The sequence below is a fragment of the Eschrichtius robustus genome, chromosome 4, assembly GCF_028021215.1.
Source record: "Eschrichtius robustus isolate mEscRob2 chromosome 4, mEscRob2.pri, whole genome shotgun sequence".
Lineage (NCBI taxonomy): Eukaryota > Metazoa > Chordata > Mammalia > Artiodactyla > Eschrichtiidae > Eschrichtius > Eschrichtius robustus.
The window spans coordinates 44,116,586-44,133,852 of NC_090827.1; the positions used below are offsets into that span (position 1 = coordinate 44,116,586).

Sequence of the window (17,267 nt, forward strand, 5' to 3'; positions counted from 1 at the left end):
GTGGGTGTTGGACCTTGTCAGATGCTTTTTCTACATCCATTAATATAATCATGCAAGTTTTCTTCTTTACCCTCTTGATGTGGTTGATTGCATAAACTGATTTTTAATTGTTGAACGAATCTTACCTACCTGGAACAAATTCCACTTGGTCATGGTGTATAATTCTTTTAATGCATGGTTTAATTCAATTTGCTTCTATTTTGTTTAGGATTTTTACAATTATTTTCATGAGAGATACTGGTCTAGAGTTTCTCTTTCTTGTAATGTCTTCATCTGGTTGAGATATTAGGATAATGCTGGCCTCAAAGAATGTGTTCTGATATATTTCCTCTGCTTCGAATTTCTAGAGAGATTGTAGAGAATTGCTATCATTTCTTCCTTAAATGTTTGGTAGAATTCACCAGTGAAACCATCTGGACCTGGTGCTTTATGTTTTGGAAGGTTATTAATTATTGATTCAATTTTAAAAGATAGATATAAGGCTTATTCAGACTATTTCTCCTTATGTGAGTTCCGGTATAGTTTGAGTCTTTCAAGGAATTAGTCTATTTCATCTAAACTTGTAGGCATACAGTTGTTCATAATATTCATTTATTTGCTTTTTATGTACATGAGATCAGTAATAATGACCCTTTATTCTTTTCTTATATTAGTAATTTGTGTTCTCTCTCTTATTTTTCTTCGTTAGCTGGCTAGAGGTTTATTAAATTTATTGATCTTCTCAAAGAACTAGCTTTTGAACTAGTTTTGAACTCTTCTCCTCTTAGCATGACTTGTAATTTTTGGTTGAGAAGTTCTTATTGAGGTTCTTATTTGGGTAGTAAGAACCTTTAGTGTGAGATTTTGTGTTAATTTGGCTAGGAGTTGGGCTGTGTTTGATGTTTGCTATGTGTTAGAGGCTTCAATTTCCATTAGTATATGTGTTTGTGTCTCCCTTTTTGTCACTGGTTCCCCTAGAAACTCATTCTTGTGTAGCTTGCAGCTCTTTCAGCTGTAATCCACTGTTATACTGGATGCCTGATGATGTGGGGGTCAGGTGATGGGCAGTGGAAGTGTTCTATTATTCTGTGATTAAGCCTTGGTCTTTTAGTAGTCCCCATACTACGACCTTCACAGTGTTTCTGAAATTTTTGTTTTCCCCTGAGCTGAGACATGAAGGCTAGAGGGTCCTGGAGTTGGATAATTTCCCTTTCTCCACATTGGCTAAGGCTCTGATAAAATCTTTTCCCTTGCGGTGCAGGTCTTTGTCATGGTGAACACTCTGGGTCTAGTTCAAAATAATTATCTTTTCCCCTAACCCTGTCAGAAGCACAAAAGTTTTTCTTGGCTTTTTACCATGAGAAGACTTGGTGGGATCCTTGGAGGTAAAACCTACAAAAATATGGGCGGTCCTTACTCCCAGGAGTTTCTCACTCTCACATTGGCCTAAACTCTACTCCCAGCAATTCTTCCAAGTTACCCATTAAGTGTTTCCTCCAGTTTATGGCTCTTGCAGCTTCTGCTCCCAATAAGCAGATCTTAGTTTTGAGTTCCTGTATTCATCTGTCTTTCCGGTTTTGGGGGTGATGGCTTTCCCTGTGACCTCAATTCTCTGATAGGTCCAGGAAAAGTCACTGACATTCAGTTGGTTCAGCTTTTTTTTGTTGTTGTTGTTATATGGGAGTGATGACTTTCAAGCTTCTTACATATTAGAGCTGAAACTAGAAGGCCTTCCTATTTTTAAAAATTCCATCATTTTAAAGATCAGGAAACTGAGGCTCACTGTGGTAAGATGAGTAGCTAGAGTCATCTAACTCCTAAGCCAGTGCTCTTCTCTTCACAGCTTGCCCCTGGTTCTTGGTAATACATCTCACCAAACCAGCCCGGGGAATACTCCCAGACAAAGCAGATGGCAGAGTAGGAGGGTGTGCTAAGGCAGGGTAAACAGGTGTGATGTTTGAAAAAACAGTACATCAAAATATCCTAACAGAGAATGTAAATTAATGGGGGGTGTATTCATTTTAGCTTTACAAAAGCATTCAGAAAAGGATTCTTTTATTAGTAAACTGCTTTTACAGTGTATGATTAAATTTGCACAAATGTTATATACAAGTCATATCCCTTGAATGTATTCAGAGTCAACTAATGGTACTGAACACTCACTGTGTATCTAGAAATTCTCACAGGGAAATATTCTGAATCACAAGTCTGGGAGATGGGCTCTTATCTGCAGTGTTGTTTGCATTTTGCAGATAAGGAAACCATGATTCAGAGATATTGAAGGAGTTGATCCTTGATATGAGAGCAAATAACTAGTGAGGTTGGATTCTTGTCTCCTCTCTGCAACTAATTAGTGATATGACCTTGACCAAGTTATTTAATCTCTCTGAACTATATTTCACAAAGGGAAGAAAAAAATTATTGTCTCCCAGGGTAACTTAGATAACGTACAAAAAGCACTTATTACAACTATAATAAAATGTAATAGTTATATATAAATTTATATATAGTATTTCATATATAAGTATATTATTATAGTGATATAATTATTATTATTATGGAGTAACTATTATTATAGTAATTATAATTAAGTTATATATAATAATATACTACTAATATACTGGTGGGAGTTACAATATCAATTCGTGGAAATAAACTTCACTATATGGCCCCTTATAGAAAAGAGCCAGGGAGAGGACCTTCAAGATGGCAAAGGAGTAAGACGTGGAGATCACCTTCTTCCCCAGAAATACATCAAAAATACATCTACATGTGGAACGACTCCTACAGAACACCTACTGAATGCTGGCAGAAGACCTCAGACTTCCCAAAAAGCAAGAAACTCCCCATGTACCTGGTCGTGTGGCTGACAGGGTCTTGGTGCTCCAGCCGGGTGTCAGGTCTGAGCCTCTGAGGTGGGATGGCCAAGTCCAGGACATTGGACCACCAGAGACCTCCTGGCCCCACGTAATACCAGTTGGTGACAACCCTCCCCAGATATCTCCATCTCAAAGTTAAGACCCAGCTCCACTCAACGCCCAGCAAGCTCCAGTGCTGGACACCTCATGCCAAACAACTAGCAAGACAGGAACACAACCACACCCATTAGCAGAGAGGCTACCTAAAATCATAATAAGTTCACAGACACCCCAAAACACACCACCGGACGTGGTCCTGCCCACCAGAAAGACAAGATCCAGCCTCATCCACCAGAACACAGGCACTAGTCCCCTCCACCAGGAAGCCTACACAACCCACTGAACCAAGCTTAGCCACTGGGGGCAGACATGAAAAACAATGGGAACTATGAACCTGCAGCCTGTGAAAAGGAGACCCCAAACACAGTAAGTTAAGCAAAATGAGAAGACAGAAATACACAGCAAACGAAGGAGCAAAGTAAAAACCCACCAGACCAAACAAATGAAGAGGAAATAGGCAGTCTACGTGAAAAAGAATTCAGAGTAATGATAGTAAAGATATCCAAAATCTTGGAAATAGAATGGAGAAAATACAAGAAACGTTTAACAAGGACCTAGAAGAACTAAAGAACAAACAAACAATGATGAACAACACAATAAATGAAATTACAAATTCTCTAGAAGGAATCAATAGCAGAATACCTGAGGCAGAAGAACGGATAAGTGACCTGGAAGATAAAATAGTGAAAATAACTACCGCAGAAGAGAATAAAGAAAAAAGAATGAAAAGAATTGAGGACAGAGGGGAGACCTTCAAGATGGCAGAGGAGTAAGACGTGGAGATCACCTTCCTCCCCACAAATACATCAGAAATACATCTACACGTGGAAGAACTCCTACAGAACACGTACTGAGAGCTGGCAGAAGACCTCAGACTTCCCAAAAGGCAAGAAACTCCCCACGTACCTGGGTAGGGCAAAGAAAAAAGAAAAAACAGAGACAAAAGAATAGGGACGGGATCTGAAGCTTGGGGAGGGAGCTGTGAAGGAGGAAAAGTTTCCATACACTAGGAAGCCCCTTCACTAGCAGAGACGGTGGGTGGTGGTGGGGAAGCTTCGGAGCCATGGAGGACAGCATAGCAACAGGGGTGCAGAGGGCAAAGCGGAGAGATTCCCGCACAGAGGATCTGTACCGACGAGCGCTCACCAGCCTGAGAGGCTTGTCTGCTCACCCTGCCAGGTGGGGGCTGGGAGCTGAGGCTCGGGCTTTGGAGGTCAGATCCCAGGGAGAGGACTGGGGTTGGCTGCGTGAACACAGCCTGAAGGGGGTTAGTGCACCACAGGTAGCTGGGAGGGAGTCCGGGAAAAAGTCTGGAACTGCCTAAGAGGCAAGAGACCATTGTTTTTGTGTGCGTAAGGAGAGAGGAGTCAGAGCACCACCTAAATGAGCTTCAGAGATGGGCATGATCTGCGGCTATCAGTGCAGACACCAGACATGGGCATGAGATGCTAAGGCTGCTGCTGCAGCCACCAAGAAGACTGTGTGCAAACACAGGTCACTATCCACACTTTCCCACCCAAGAGCCTGTGCAGCCTGCCACTGCCAGGGTCCCATGATCCAGGGACAACTTCCCCGAGAGAACACATGGTGCGCCGCATGCTGTTGCAACGTCATGCTGGCCTCTGCCACTCACCCCACATTCCATACCCCTCCCTTCCCCAGGCCTGAGTGAGCCAGAGCCCCCTAATCAGCTGCTACTTTAACCCCGTCCTGTCTGGGGGGGAACAGATGCCCTCAGGTGACCTACATACAGAAGTGGGGCCAATCCAAAGCTGAATCCCAGGAGCTGTGCAAACAAAGAAGAGAAAGGGAAATTTCCCCCAACAGCCTCAGGAGCAGGAGATGAAATCTCCACAATCAACTTGATGTACTCTGCATCTGTGGAATACTTGAATAGACAATGAATCATCCCAAAATTGAGGCGGTGGACTTTGGGAGCAACTGTAGACTTGGGGTTTGCTGTATGCGACTGACTGGTTTCTGGTTTTAGGTTTATCTTAGTTTAGTATTTAGAGTTTATTATCTTTGGTAGATTTATTTATTGATTTGGTTGCTCTCTTCCTTTTTAAAATATATAGATATACATATATTTTTCCTTTTTCTCTTTTTGTGAGTGTGTATGTGTATGCTTCTTTGTGTGATGTTGTCTGTATAGCTCTGCTTTTACCATTTATGCTAGGGTTCTGCCTGTCTTTTTTTTTTAAGGCTAGTTTTTAGTGCTTGTTATCATTGGTGGATTTGTTTTTTGGTCTGGTTGCTCTCTTCTTTCTTTCTTTTTTCTTTTTTTCATTACTTTTTAATTTTTAATAATTTTTTTATTTTAATAACTTTGTATTTTATTTTTTTTCTTTCTTTCCTTCATTTTTTCTCCCTTTTCTTCTGAGCCATGTGGCTGACAGGGTCTTGATGTTCTGGCTGGGTGTCAGGCCTGTGCCTCTGAGGTTGGAGAGCTGAGTTCAGGACATTGGACCACCAGAGACCTCCTGCCTCCATGTAATATCAAACGGCAAAAGCTCTCCCAGAGATCACCATCTCAACGCTAAGACCCAGCTCAACTCAACAACCAGAAAGCTCAAGTGCTGGACACCTCATGCCAAACAACTAGCAAGACAGGAACACAACCACACCCATTAGCAGAGAGGCTACCTAAAATCATAATAAGTTCACAGACACCCCAAAACACACCAGCGGACGTGGTCCTGCCCACCAGAAAGACAAGATCCAGCCTCATCCACCAGAACACAGGCACTAGTCCCCTCTACCAGGAAGTCTACACAACCCACTGAACCAACCTTAGCCACTGGGGGCAGACACCAAAAACAATGGGAAATACGAACCTGCAGCCTGTGAAAAGGAGACCCCAAACACAGTAAGTTAAGCAAAATGAGAAGACAGAGAAATACACAGCAAACGAAGGAGCAAAGTAAAAACCCACCAGACCAAACAAATGAAGAGGAAATAGGCAGTCTACGTGAAAAAGAATTCAGAGTAATGATAGTAAAGATATCCAAAATCTTGGAAATAGAATGGAGAAAATACAAGAAACGTTTAACAAGGACCTAGAAGAACTAAAGAGCAAACAAACAATGATGAACTACACAATAAATGAAATTACAAATTCTCTAGAAGGAATCAATAGCAGAATAACTGAGGCAGAAGAATGGATAAGTGACCTGGAAGATAAAATAGTGGAAATAACTACTACAGAGCAGAATAAAGGAAAAAGAATGAAAAGAATTGAGGACAGTTTCAGATGCCTCTGGGACAACATTAAATGCATCAACATTTGAATTATCGGGGTCCCTAAAGAAGAAGAGAAAAAGAAAGGAACTGAGAAAATATTTGAAGAGATTACAGTTGAAAACTTCCCTGACATGGGAAAAGAAATAGTCAAGTCCAGGAAGCACAGAGAGTCCCATACAGGATAAATCCAAGGAGAAACATGCCAAAACACATATTAATCAAACTATCAAAAATTAAATACAAAGAAAAAATATTAAAAGCAGTAAGGGAAAAGCAACAAATAACATACAAGGGAATCCCCATAACGTTAACAGCTGATCTTTCAGCAGAAACTGCAAGCCAGAAGGGAGTGGCAGGACATATTTAAAGTGATGAAAGGGAAGAACCTACAACCAAGATTACTCTACCCAGCAAGGATCTTATTCAGATTCGACAGAGAAATTAAAACCTTTACAGACAAGCAAAAGCTAAGAGAATACATCATCACCAAAACGGCTTTACAACAAACGCTAAAGGAACTTCTCTAGGCAGGAAACACAAGAGAGGGAAAAGACCTACAATAACAAGCCCAAAACAATTAAGAAAATGGTAATAGGAACATAAATATCATAATTACCTTAAATGTAAATGGATTAAATGCTCCAACCAATAGACACAGATTGGCTGAATGGATACAAAAACAGGACCTGTATATATGCTGTCCATAAGAGACCCACTTCAGACCTAAGGACACATACAGACTGAAAGTGAGGGGATGGAAAATGTTATTCCATGCAAATGGAAAGCAAAAGAAAGCTGGAGTAGCAATCCTCATATCAAACAAAATAGACTTTAAAATAAAGATATTACAAGAGACAAAGAAGGATACTACATAATGATCAAGGGATCAATCCAAGAAGAAGATATAACAATGGTAAATATTTATGCAACCAACATAGGAGCACCTCAATACATAAGGTAAATACTAACAGCCATTAAAGGGGAAATCGATAGTAACACAATCATAGTAGGGAACTTGAACACCCCACTTTCACCAATGGACCGATCATCCACAATGAAAATAAATAAGGAAACACAAGCTTTAAATGATACATTAAACAAGATGGACTTAATTGATATTTATAGGACATTCCATCCAAAAACAACAGAATACACATTTTTCTCAAGTGCTCATGGAACATTCTCCAGGATAGATCATATCTGGGGTCACAAATCAAGCCTTGGTAAATTTAAGAAAATTGAAATCATATCAAGTATCTTTTCTGACCACAGCACTGTGAGACTAGATATCAATTACAGGAAAAAAAAAACTGTAAAAAATACAAACACATGGAGGCTGAACGATACACTACTAAATAACCAAGAGATCACTGAAGAAATGAAAGGGAAATAAAAATATATCTAGAAACAAATGACAATAAAAACATGACGACCCAAAACCTATGGGATGCAGCAAAAGCAGTTCTAAGAGGTAAGTTTATAGCAATACAATCCTACCTCAAGAAACAAGAAAAATATCAAATAAACAACCTAACCTTACACCTAAAGCAATCAGAGAAAGAAGAACAAAAAAAAAAACAGCAGAAGGAAAGAAATCATAAAAATCAGATCAGAAATAAAGGAAAAAGAAATGAAACAATAGCAAAGATCAATAAAACTAAAAGCTGGTTCTTTGAGAAGATAAACAAAATTGATAAACCATTAGCCAGACTCATCAAGAAAAAAAGGGAAAGGACTCAAATCAACAGAATTAGAAATGAAAAAGGAGGAGTAACAACTGACACTGCAGAAATACAGAGGATCATGAGAGATTGCTAAAAGCAACTATATGCCAATAAAATGGACAACCTGGACAAATGAAGAAATGGACAAATTCTCAGAAAAGCACAACCTTCTGAGACTGAACCAGGAAGAAATAGAAACTATAAACAGACCAATCACAAGCACTGAAGTTGAAACTGTGATTAAAAATCTTCCAACAAACAAAAGTCCAGGACCAGATGGCTTCACAGGCGAATTCTATCAAACATTTAGAGAAGAGCTAACACCTGTCCTTCTCAAACTCTTCCAAAATATAGCAGAGGGAGGAATACTCCCCAACTCATTCTACGAGGCCACCATCACCCTGATACCAAAGCCAGACAAGGATGTCGCAAAAAAAGAAAACTGCAGGCCAATATCACTGATGAAAATAGGTGCAAAAATCCTCAACAAAATACTAGCAAACAGAATCCAACAGCACATTAAAAGGATCATACACCATGATCAAGTGGGGTTTATCCCAGGAATGCAAGGATTCTTCAGTATAGGCAAATCAATCAATGTGATACACTAAATTAACAAACTGAAGGATAAAAACCATATGATCGTCTCAATAGATGCAGAAAAAGCTTTTGACAAAATTCAACACCGATATATGATAAAAAAGCCTCCAGAAAGTAGGCATAGAGGGAACCTACCTCAACATAATAAAGGCCATATATGAGAAACTCACAACCAACATCCTTCTCAATGGTGAAAAACTGAAACCATTTCCACTAAGATCAGGAATAAGACAATGTTGCCCACACTCACTATTATTCAACATCTTTTGGAAGTTTTAGCCAGAGCACTGAGAGAAGAAAAAGAAATAAAAGGAATCCAAATCGGAAAAGAGGTAAAACTGTCACTGTTTGCTGATGATGTAATACTATACATAGAGAATCCTAAAGATGCTACCAGAAAACTACTAGCGCTAAACAATGAATTTGGTAAAGTATCATTTTACAAAATTAATGCACAGAAATCTCTTGCATTCCTATATACTAATGATAAGAAATCTGAAAGAGAATTTATGGAAACACTCCCATTTACCACTGCAACAAAAAAAATAAAATACCTAGGAATAAACCTACCTAAGGAGACAAAAGACCTGTATGCAGAAAACTATAAGACACTGATGAAAGAAATTAAAGATGGTACAAACAGATGGAGAGATATTCCATGTTCTTGGATTGGAAGAATCAACATTGTGAAAATGACTATACTACCCAAAGCAATCTACAGATTCAATGAAATCCCTTTCAAACTACTAATGGCATTTTTCACAGAACTAGAACAAAAAATATGACAATTTGTGTGGAAACACAAAAGACCCTGAATAGCCAAAGCAATCTTGAGAAAGAAAAATGGAGCTGGAGGAATCAGGCTCCCTGACTTCAGGCTTTACTACAAAGCTACAGTAGTCAAGACAGTATGGTACTGGCACAAAAACAGAAATATAGATCAATGGAACAGGATAGAAAGCCCAGAGATAAACCCACGCACATATGGTCACCTTATCTTTGATAAAGGAGGTAAGAATATACAATGGAGAAAAGACAGCCTCTTCAATAAGTGGTGCTGGGAAAACTGGACAGCTACATGTGAAAGAATGAAATTAGAACACTGCCTAACACCGTACAGAAAAATAAACTCAAAATGGATTAATGACCTAAATGTAATGCCAGACACTATAAAACTAGTAGAGGAAAACATAGGCAGAACACTCTATAATATAAATCACAGCAAGATCCTTTTTGACCCACCTCCTAGAGAAATGGAAATAAAAACAAAAATAAACAAATGGGACCTAATGTAACTTAAAAGCTTTTGCACAGTAAAGGAAACCATAAACAAGACCAAAAGACAACCCTCAGAATGGGAGAAAATATTTGCAAATGAAGCAACTGACAAAAGATTAATCTCCAAAATATACAAGCAGCTCATGTAGCTCAATATCAAATAAACAAACAACTCAATCCAAAAATGGGCAGAAGACGTAAATAGACATTTCTCCAAAGAAGATATTCAGATTGCCAACAAACACATGAAACGATGCTCAACATCAGTAGTCTTTAGAGAAATGCAAATCAAAACTACAATGAGGTATCACCTCACAACAGCCAGAATGGCCATCATCAAAAAATCTACAAACAATAAATGCTGGAGAGGGTGTGGAGAAAAGGGAGCCCTCTTGCACTGTTGGTGGGAATGTAAATTGATACAGCCACTATGGAGAACAGTATGGAGGTTCCTTAGAAAACTGAAAATAGAACTACCATACAACCCAGCAATCCCACTACTGGGCATATACCCTGAGAAAACTATAATTCAAAAAGAGTCATGTACCATAATGTTCATTGCAGCACTATTTACAATAGCCAGGACATGGAAGCAACATAAAGAAGATGTGGCACATATATAAAATGGAATATTACTCAGCCATAAAAAGAAACAAAACTGAGTTATTTGTAGTGAGGTGGATGGACCTACGGTCTGTCATACAGAGTGAAGTAAGTCAGAAAGAGAAAAACAAATACTGTATGCTAACACATATATATGGAATCTAAAAAAAAAAAAGGTTCTGAAGAACCTAGGGGCAGGACAGGAATAAAGATATAGACATAGAGAATGGACTTGAGGACACAGGGAGGGGGTAAGCTGGGATGGAGTGAGAGAGTGGCATGGACCTATATACACTACCAAATGTAAAATACGTAGCTAGTGGGAAGCAGCCACATAGCACAGGGAGATCAGCTCAGTGCTTTGTGACCACCTAGAGGGGTGGGATAGGGAGGGTGGGAGGGAGACACAAGAGGGAGGGGATATGGGGATATATGTATACATATAGCTGATTCACTTTGTTATACAGCAGAAACTAACACAACATTGTAAAGCATTTATATCCAATAAAGATGTTTAAAAAAAAGATGTAAAAATTTAAAAAAATAAAAATAAAAAAAAGAAAATAGCCAGGAACCTCATGAACATGTTCAAAGCTCTAGCTCTGGTAGGTCCTACATAATCTTAAATGACAAGAGAAACAAATTAAAAGTTAGGTTATTTTTGGATGATAAGGCTATTTAGGTCAGCTTTTGTGGAAACATGTTCAGCAAATTCCACCCCAAAGATATTAAACTGAGCAGTGTATTAGGTTCAGGTTTTTGGATAAGTTCATGCAGAGCACAATAAAAAAGCTGGAAACCAGTGCTGGAATCAGCTACTGGTGCTCTGGGAACCATTTCCAGGCCCAATGTTTGCAGTTGTCACCAAGAGTTACTGAAATGGCTGAGTTCTGATGTTGGCTCTTGTAGTGAACATCCAAGTAGGCATGCACAGCATGGGGCAACGTCAAGGCCGCAGCATGGGGAAAGCGCAGCCTCACGTGCTGGATCTCACCTTGAGCCAAAGATTGTCATCAGAAACATGCAGGGGAAGGGGGTTACTCCACCTTTTCCTTTGGGGCAATACAGTAATAGATGGACAGATGGGCAAAGAAGTAGAAAATACTCCACTGTGTTTTCAGCTGTATCTATGAGCCAACCCAGAACTGTTCCAATGGCACCACAGTTCCAATGAGACCCAAATCTGTCCTTGACCCCTGAGGGCATCTTTAGACTCCTGGCATTGTCAAAGTGCCAGACTGGGCCATCTTAAGAGATGCCACGATCACAGTCACCTGGTTACCTCCAAGGTATCCTTAGGACCACAGAGGCCCTCTGGGTAGCCATAAAATAGCACAGCTGTGTGACAGAAGGACACAGAAACAGGAACTGCAGGGATAAGTGGGGTGACTAAGGGAGTCTAGTTTGGTGGGGGGAGTGGAGCATAGTCAAAAGCAACGTCCCTGGAGAGGCATTCTAGGCAGTACAACTTGTGTAGTGAGCAACAGGAAACAACTTGGGCAGACCACTCCAGCTAACCAACAGTTGTAGCCTGAGCCACCAAGGGTCAGAACCTCCAATGGCAACAAGCCCTTCAAGGGGCCTCTGACTCATGGGCAGGTGTATCTGTGGTATAGCCAGTGTGTGAACTCCACATTGACGGACGCAGTGAAGAAAATTTGTCCAAGTGGAATATAGAGGGTGTTCATTTTAATTGACAAGGCAATGGTGACATGGCAGCACATGGATGCATTTGCTTCAAAGAGTTGACACATGAGCAACTTCGTCAAATAGACAAGGACAGATTCTTTTTGGCGTAAGTACCTCAAAAATCATCAAATAAAAATAGCAGAGGAGTGGTGGGACACAGTGCAAGTCAGTTGGCTCATGTGGTGTTTCCTTTCAAGGGGGATTTCTTTCTATGTAAAATCCACACCTGTGTCATCATGGAAACGGAACTTAAAAAAAAAATCTAATCCAGAGGTAATTAACAGTTATAAAGGAAGGATGGAACAGGGCTATGAACCTTTTCATTAAGAATCCAGGTTTCTTCTTAAGGACTCTAGAAATTCTATGTTAGGTATTTCCATTTTGAAGATAAGGAAACCGTATATTTAAGGGGCTTTTCTTTGATATAAAGTAACTAATGAGGTTTGATTCTTGTCTCCTTCATTGAAGAACATTTGTCCAAATGGAATATAGAGGATGTTCATTTTAATTGACAAGGCAGTGGTGACATGGCAGCACATGGATGCATTTGCTTAAAAAACAAACAAACCCCCTCCCCCCAAGATTCCCCTTTCTAAATAAATGTTCAAAATTACCTAAATTTACATATTATAGGGAACTCAAAAGAATTCCTTTAGATCCCATGCTAGGTAGGAAGTAATATTTATGATGGGTAAAAAGAAAATAAAATACCGGTCTAAGCCAGCCCTTCATATGTCACAGGCAAGTCTTCTTATACAACGACCAGTCCAAGACCCAAACCATGGAGAGCATTAATTGAGGACCTATCTCCTCTGCAACGTTTCTCCACTCAGGCCATACTCAGGTCTAAACCATTGGTTCTCAGCATGCGGTCCCAGGACCAGTAACATCAGTTCCACCTGGGAACTTGTTTGATGTGCAAATTATTTGGCCCCTATTGAATCAAAAACTCTGGGGGTAGGACCTGGGAATCTGATTTAAGGAGCCCGCCAGGTGATTCTGATGCACCCTGAGATGTGAGCACCACTGCTCTGCACATTGCAGTGGCCTGGTCTCAGGTCCAACAAGCCCAGGGTATGACTCTGAGGCCATGAGATGGGAAGGCTCCAGTGGGTGTGCTTGGGTGGGATTGGTCTGTGACAACAAGATCCCGCTCTGTGTGGCCAAGGTCAGCGCAGTGTCTGCCTTATCATGCTTCCTTGGATATGGAAACCATCAATGCCAAGACAGTTTATTGCTAATGAAGCAAAGTTAGACAGACTCAGTCTTTTGTTTCTGCCATGCCTAATCCTCCTGTCCTGGGCCACTGGCAGAAGTAGTTCATGCCCAAAAGGAAAATTGGGTTACTTAAACCAGGGTTTCTCAGCCTTGACACTATTGACATTGTTGTCATGAGGAACTGTCCTGTGCAGTTTCAGTGGCATCCCTGGCCTCTACCCACTACATTCCAGTAGCAGCTCCTATCCCCCCTCCCCTCCCGCTAAGACGTGACCATCACAAATGTTCCCAGATGTTGCTCCCGGGAGCAAAACTGTACTGGGTTGAGAGCCACCAACTTAAACCAAACCATTTCCTTCAAAGTGGTAACAAAGGAGGGATGTGATGGGAAGAGGAGCAGGCTTCCAGCGGCCCCCGGGTTGACTCACATGGTAGGAATGACCATGCTTCTGTCTCCACTGCACCAGCACTATCTGGGCGATGACCAGGGCACAGAGGAAGATCAAGATCATCTCCATGTGCATGGACTCATGGTCCCGGTGCATCCTGTACATCCTCTCCTGCTGCAGGCTGGAACCAGCAAAGGAAGTCAGCTGAAAAAGCCCTCAACTCTTGCACATTTAGCAGAACAAGAAAAATAGGTGGGACTCATAAGAAGCAACTGGGAATTTCAAATGTAGGGTTTTTGAAGCTTTGATTACAAAGTTTTCCAAAGTCCTTCTTGGTTCCTCCCTTCTCCTGGGCTTGGGGAAGGGACAGCTGAGAGGAGGAGCCTGAGTTTGTCAGCAAAACCAATTCCTCTCAGCCCTTAGCTTTCCCACGTGCTTTTGGCCTCAGCCTTGTCCTTTCAAGGAAAGTGATGGGGCCAAAAGCTCACTGATGGGCCCTGGGAAGACCTGGGTTCTAGCCCCTGATCTGCCACGTGGATCGCCTTGGGAAAGTCACTTATTCTATCTGAGCCTCAGTTTCCTCATTTGCAGATCTCAAATAATGATCCCTCTGTACCTCGCAGGATTGGTCTAAAACTGCAAAGCACATATATATTTTATTTGTACCTATATGAGGAATAATAATTGCTATTAGGTTGAATCATATAAAATTGCCATTTTTGAAAGTAAAAAAAAAAAAACCCAGTCAAATACTGGTAATTTCAAGTAATTGCTAACATTCTCAAGTACAAAGATATCCTGCAGATGGTGCCTGTGAAGAGAATGTTATCCGCGGGGCTACAGAAAACTCCTGAGTTGTATAAATCATTTTCATTATAAGGAGAAAGAAGAGACCTAAGTATTATCTTAGGCACAAACATTCAGAGGATGGCTAAATGCTTCAGTGTTTAGTTGGACTCTTAATTTTATACAGTGGTAGAGAAAACCACTAAAATATTATGTCATCTGGTTTAACTTCCTACAGCAGAAGTGGTCTCTAAGAGAGTCTAGAGCAGAGGCTCTTGATCTGGTCTGTGAGTTGGAAATCACTAGGGAGCTTTTAAAAACAGTGCCCAGGCTGGACCCCAGATCAATGAAATGAGCATTGCTGGGTGTTCTGGGCTGAACTGGGTCCCCTCAAAATTCATATGTTGAAGTCTTAACCCCTAGGACCTCAGAATGTGACTGTGTTTGGAGAGGGGGTCTTTAAGGAGGCAATTAAGATAAATGAGGTCGTTAGGACAGGTCCTAATCCAACATGACTGGTGTCCTTATACGTGAGGACACAGACCCCCACAGGGAAGACCATGTGAAGACACAGGGAGAAGGTGGCCACCTGCAAGCCAAGGAGAGAGGCCTTAGAAGGAACCAAAGCCTGCTGACCTCTGGATCTTAGACTTCTAGCCTCCAGTCTGTGAGAAAATAGATTTCTGTTGTTATAGCACCCAGTCTGTGGTGCTTTGATATAGCAGTCTGAGCAAACCGATAGAGATTTCCAGGATGGGATCCAGGCATCAGTAATTTTTAAAGTTCCCTGTGTGGTTTTAAGGTGCAGCCAAGATTGGGATTCACTGGCCTAGAGGAGAGAGCAGTCCGGGATCAAGATTAGGGAAAAGGGGGAAAAGTATGAATCTTGCCAATCAATTACTTTATAAATATTGATTAGCATTATCTTTCACCCCAAGTGGGGAACCATCAGTCACAAAATCTCTCAGTGTCCACTTATGACTGGTCACAATATGTATTTAGTTAGAGCACTGATCAGAAAGCACTCCACGGTAACATTCTGCGACCTTTTAAAGGCACTTGTTGGGTACCTGGGCTGGGTCTTTGTCTTTACCAGCATTTCTACAGAGCTGCCTCAGTAAGAGCCCCATCCAAATCCCAGGGGTGCCCCCTGCTGGAGAATGCATAGAAATGAGCCCACAGACCCTCATAAATATTCCTGCTTGAGTTCAACTTTTCTGAGATGGAATCTGAAAATGTTAGTGCTGGGAGGTACCATAGATGTACTGAGACCCCTTTATTTATCAAATGAAGAAGCTGAAATCCACATCAGGTAAGCAACCTGAATAAAATTACATGGCTATTTGTTTCTGTGTTGGAAGCTGAGCTTAGGAGCTGAGAATGCTTTCTAGAAGCTCTTTAAAAAATATATTCATTCTTCTGAAGAAATGGGAAGTGCAAAAAAAATAAAAAGGTACAAGCACTTTGTTATAGTTTTGACAGCCCCAAATCCCAAGTAACTATTTAATATTCTCTGTAATGAGTGGACTTCAACTTAGGCCACGTAGATAGAAGAGTGAATTTATCATCAGTCTAAAATAGGACTTGCATAGATATCAAACAAAATATACTTTATGACATTAATCTATTTTGTGCATATACAGTAAAATGCATCTCAGATGGTTAACCTATGTGGAAGTACTTTGGAAAGTATAAAGTAGTGTACAAATGCAATAAATATTTCTACTTTGATTAGGAATACATTCATAACTGATAACCACAATGCAAAAAAGGAGGAACATTTCACTGTTATTTCATTTGGTGCCCATAGGGGTCCAATGGTCCCACAGCAGGTACCATAGCACAGGGGAAACAGCCTATAAAGAAAACCAGATGTGTCTTGTGCCTCAGAGGACAAGGACATATAAGGACATATATTGAGGGACATACACATTTGTGGGACTGCATGGAGCCTACTGCAGAAAACAGATGAAATCCCTGTGGTTTTGTTCTATACAATCACTGTGCACACATGGCCATGCTAACCCACCTTCTATCCTGGGAAATTTATAAATAAAATGATGGCTTCATTTAATTTCTCAAACTGTTAAGATGGAAGTCTAATTTTTAGTATACCAGCTGTAAAAAAATACAAATCACTTACTTCCACTCATCATCTGCAGAAAGCTTTGTGTGAGAGACCTGAAAAACATAAAAAGAGCACTTCTCAAGTTTTTCTTGTTTTCTTAGCTTGCATTTTACAGCATTACATGAGAAATCCAAACCATGAAAAAGAGTGATGTTTCTTAGTACTGGAATAATTTAGGATGAAAGCGCTAATAAAATATTTGCTTATGGAACTAAAACACACATACACATACACACCCTAAACAAAACAGTAATCAGGTCACTATTAATAAATACTTGATTCTTCTGTCTAAGGTCAGAGAACCAGATGAGGCCCCATTCCTGTGGTTTTGTTTGGCAATTCAGTCAAGGTTTTAGGGAGTGGCCTCCTAATGGACAATGTCACCCTGGCTTCTGGTATATGATCTGTGAATTGGAGAACCTCTAAAAAACATCTGTTTTGCTGGTGTCTTAAATGATGCCAATGAGTAAGTATCATCTCCAAGTTCAAGGTTTTAGAGTCAGAGCTGACCAGCTACTTGTTTGCAGCATTTTTGTGTCCTCCTGTTAATTTAATTTAAACCCTGACCCCAGGGAAGTGGGGTAATGTGGCCTTGCCCTTGCACACTGAGCGGGAGAGCATAGAGACCATCCCCAGGAAGTGCTTTAGGCTG

General features: G+C 40.6%; 1 protein-coding gene across 1 annotated transcript in view; it reads right to left on the bottom strand.

Moving 5' to 3' along the window:
* RNF175 (ring finger protein 175) overlaps positions 1-17,267 on the bottom strand; it is a 67,308-nt gene that overhangs the window by 40,183 nt on the left and 9,858 nt on the right. Inside the window, 2 exon segments of the mRNA XM_068541960.1 lie at positions 13,741-13,882; positions 16,631-16,668. Of these exon segments, the coding sequence (XP_068398061.1) occupies positions 13,741-13,882; positions 16,631-16,668 (180 nt within the window).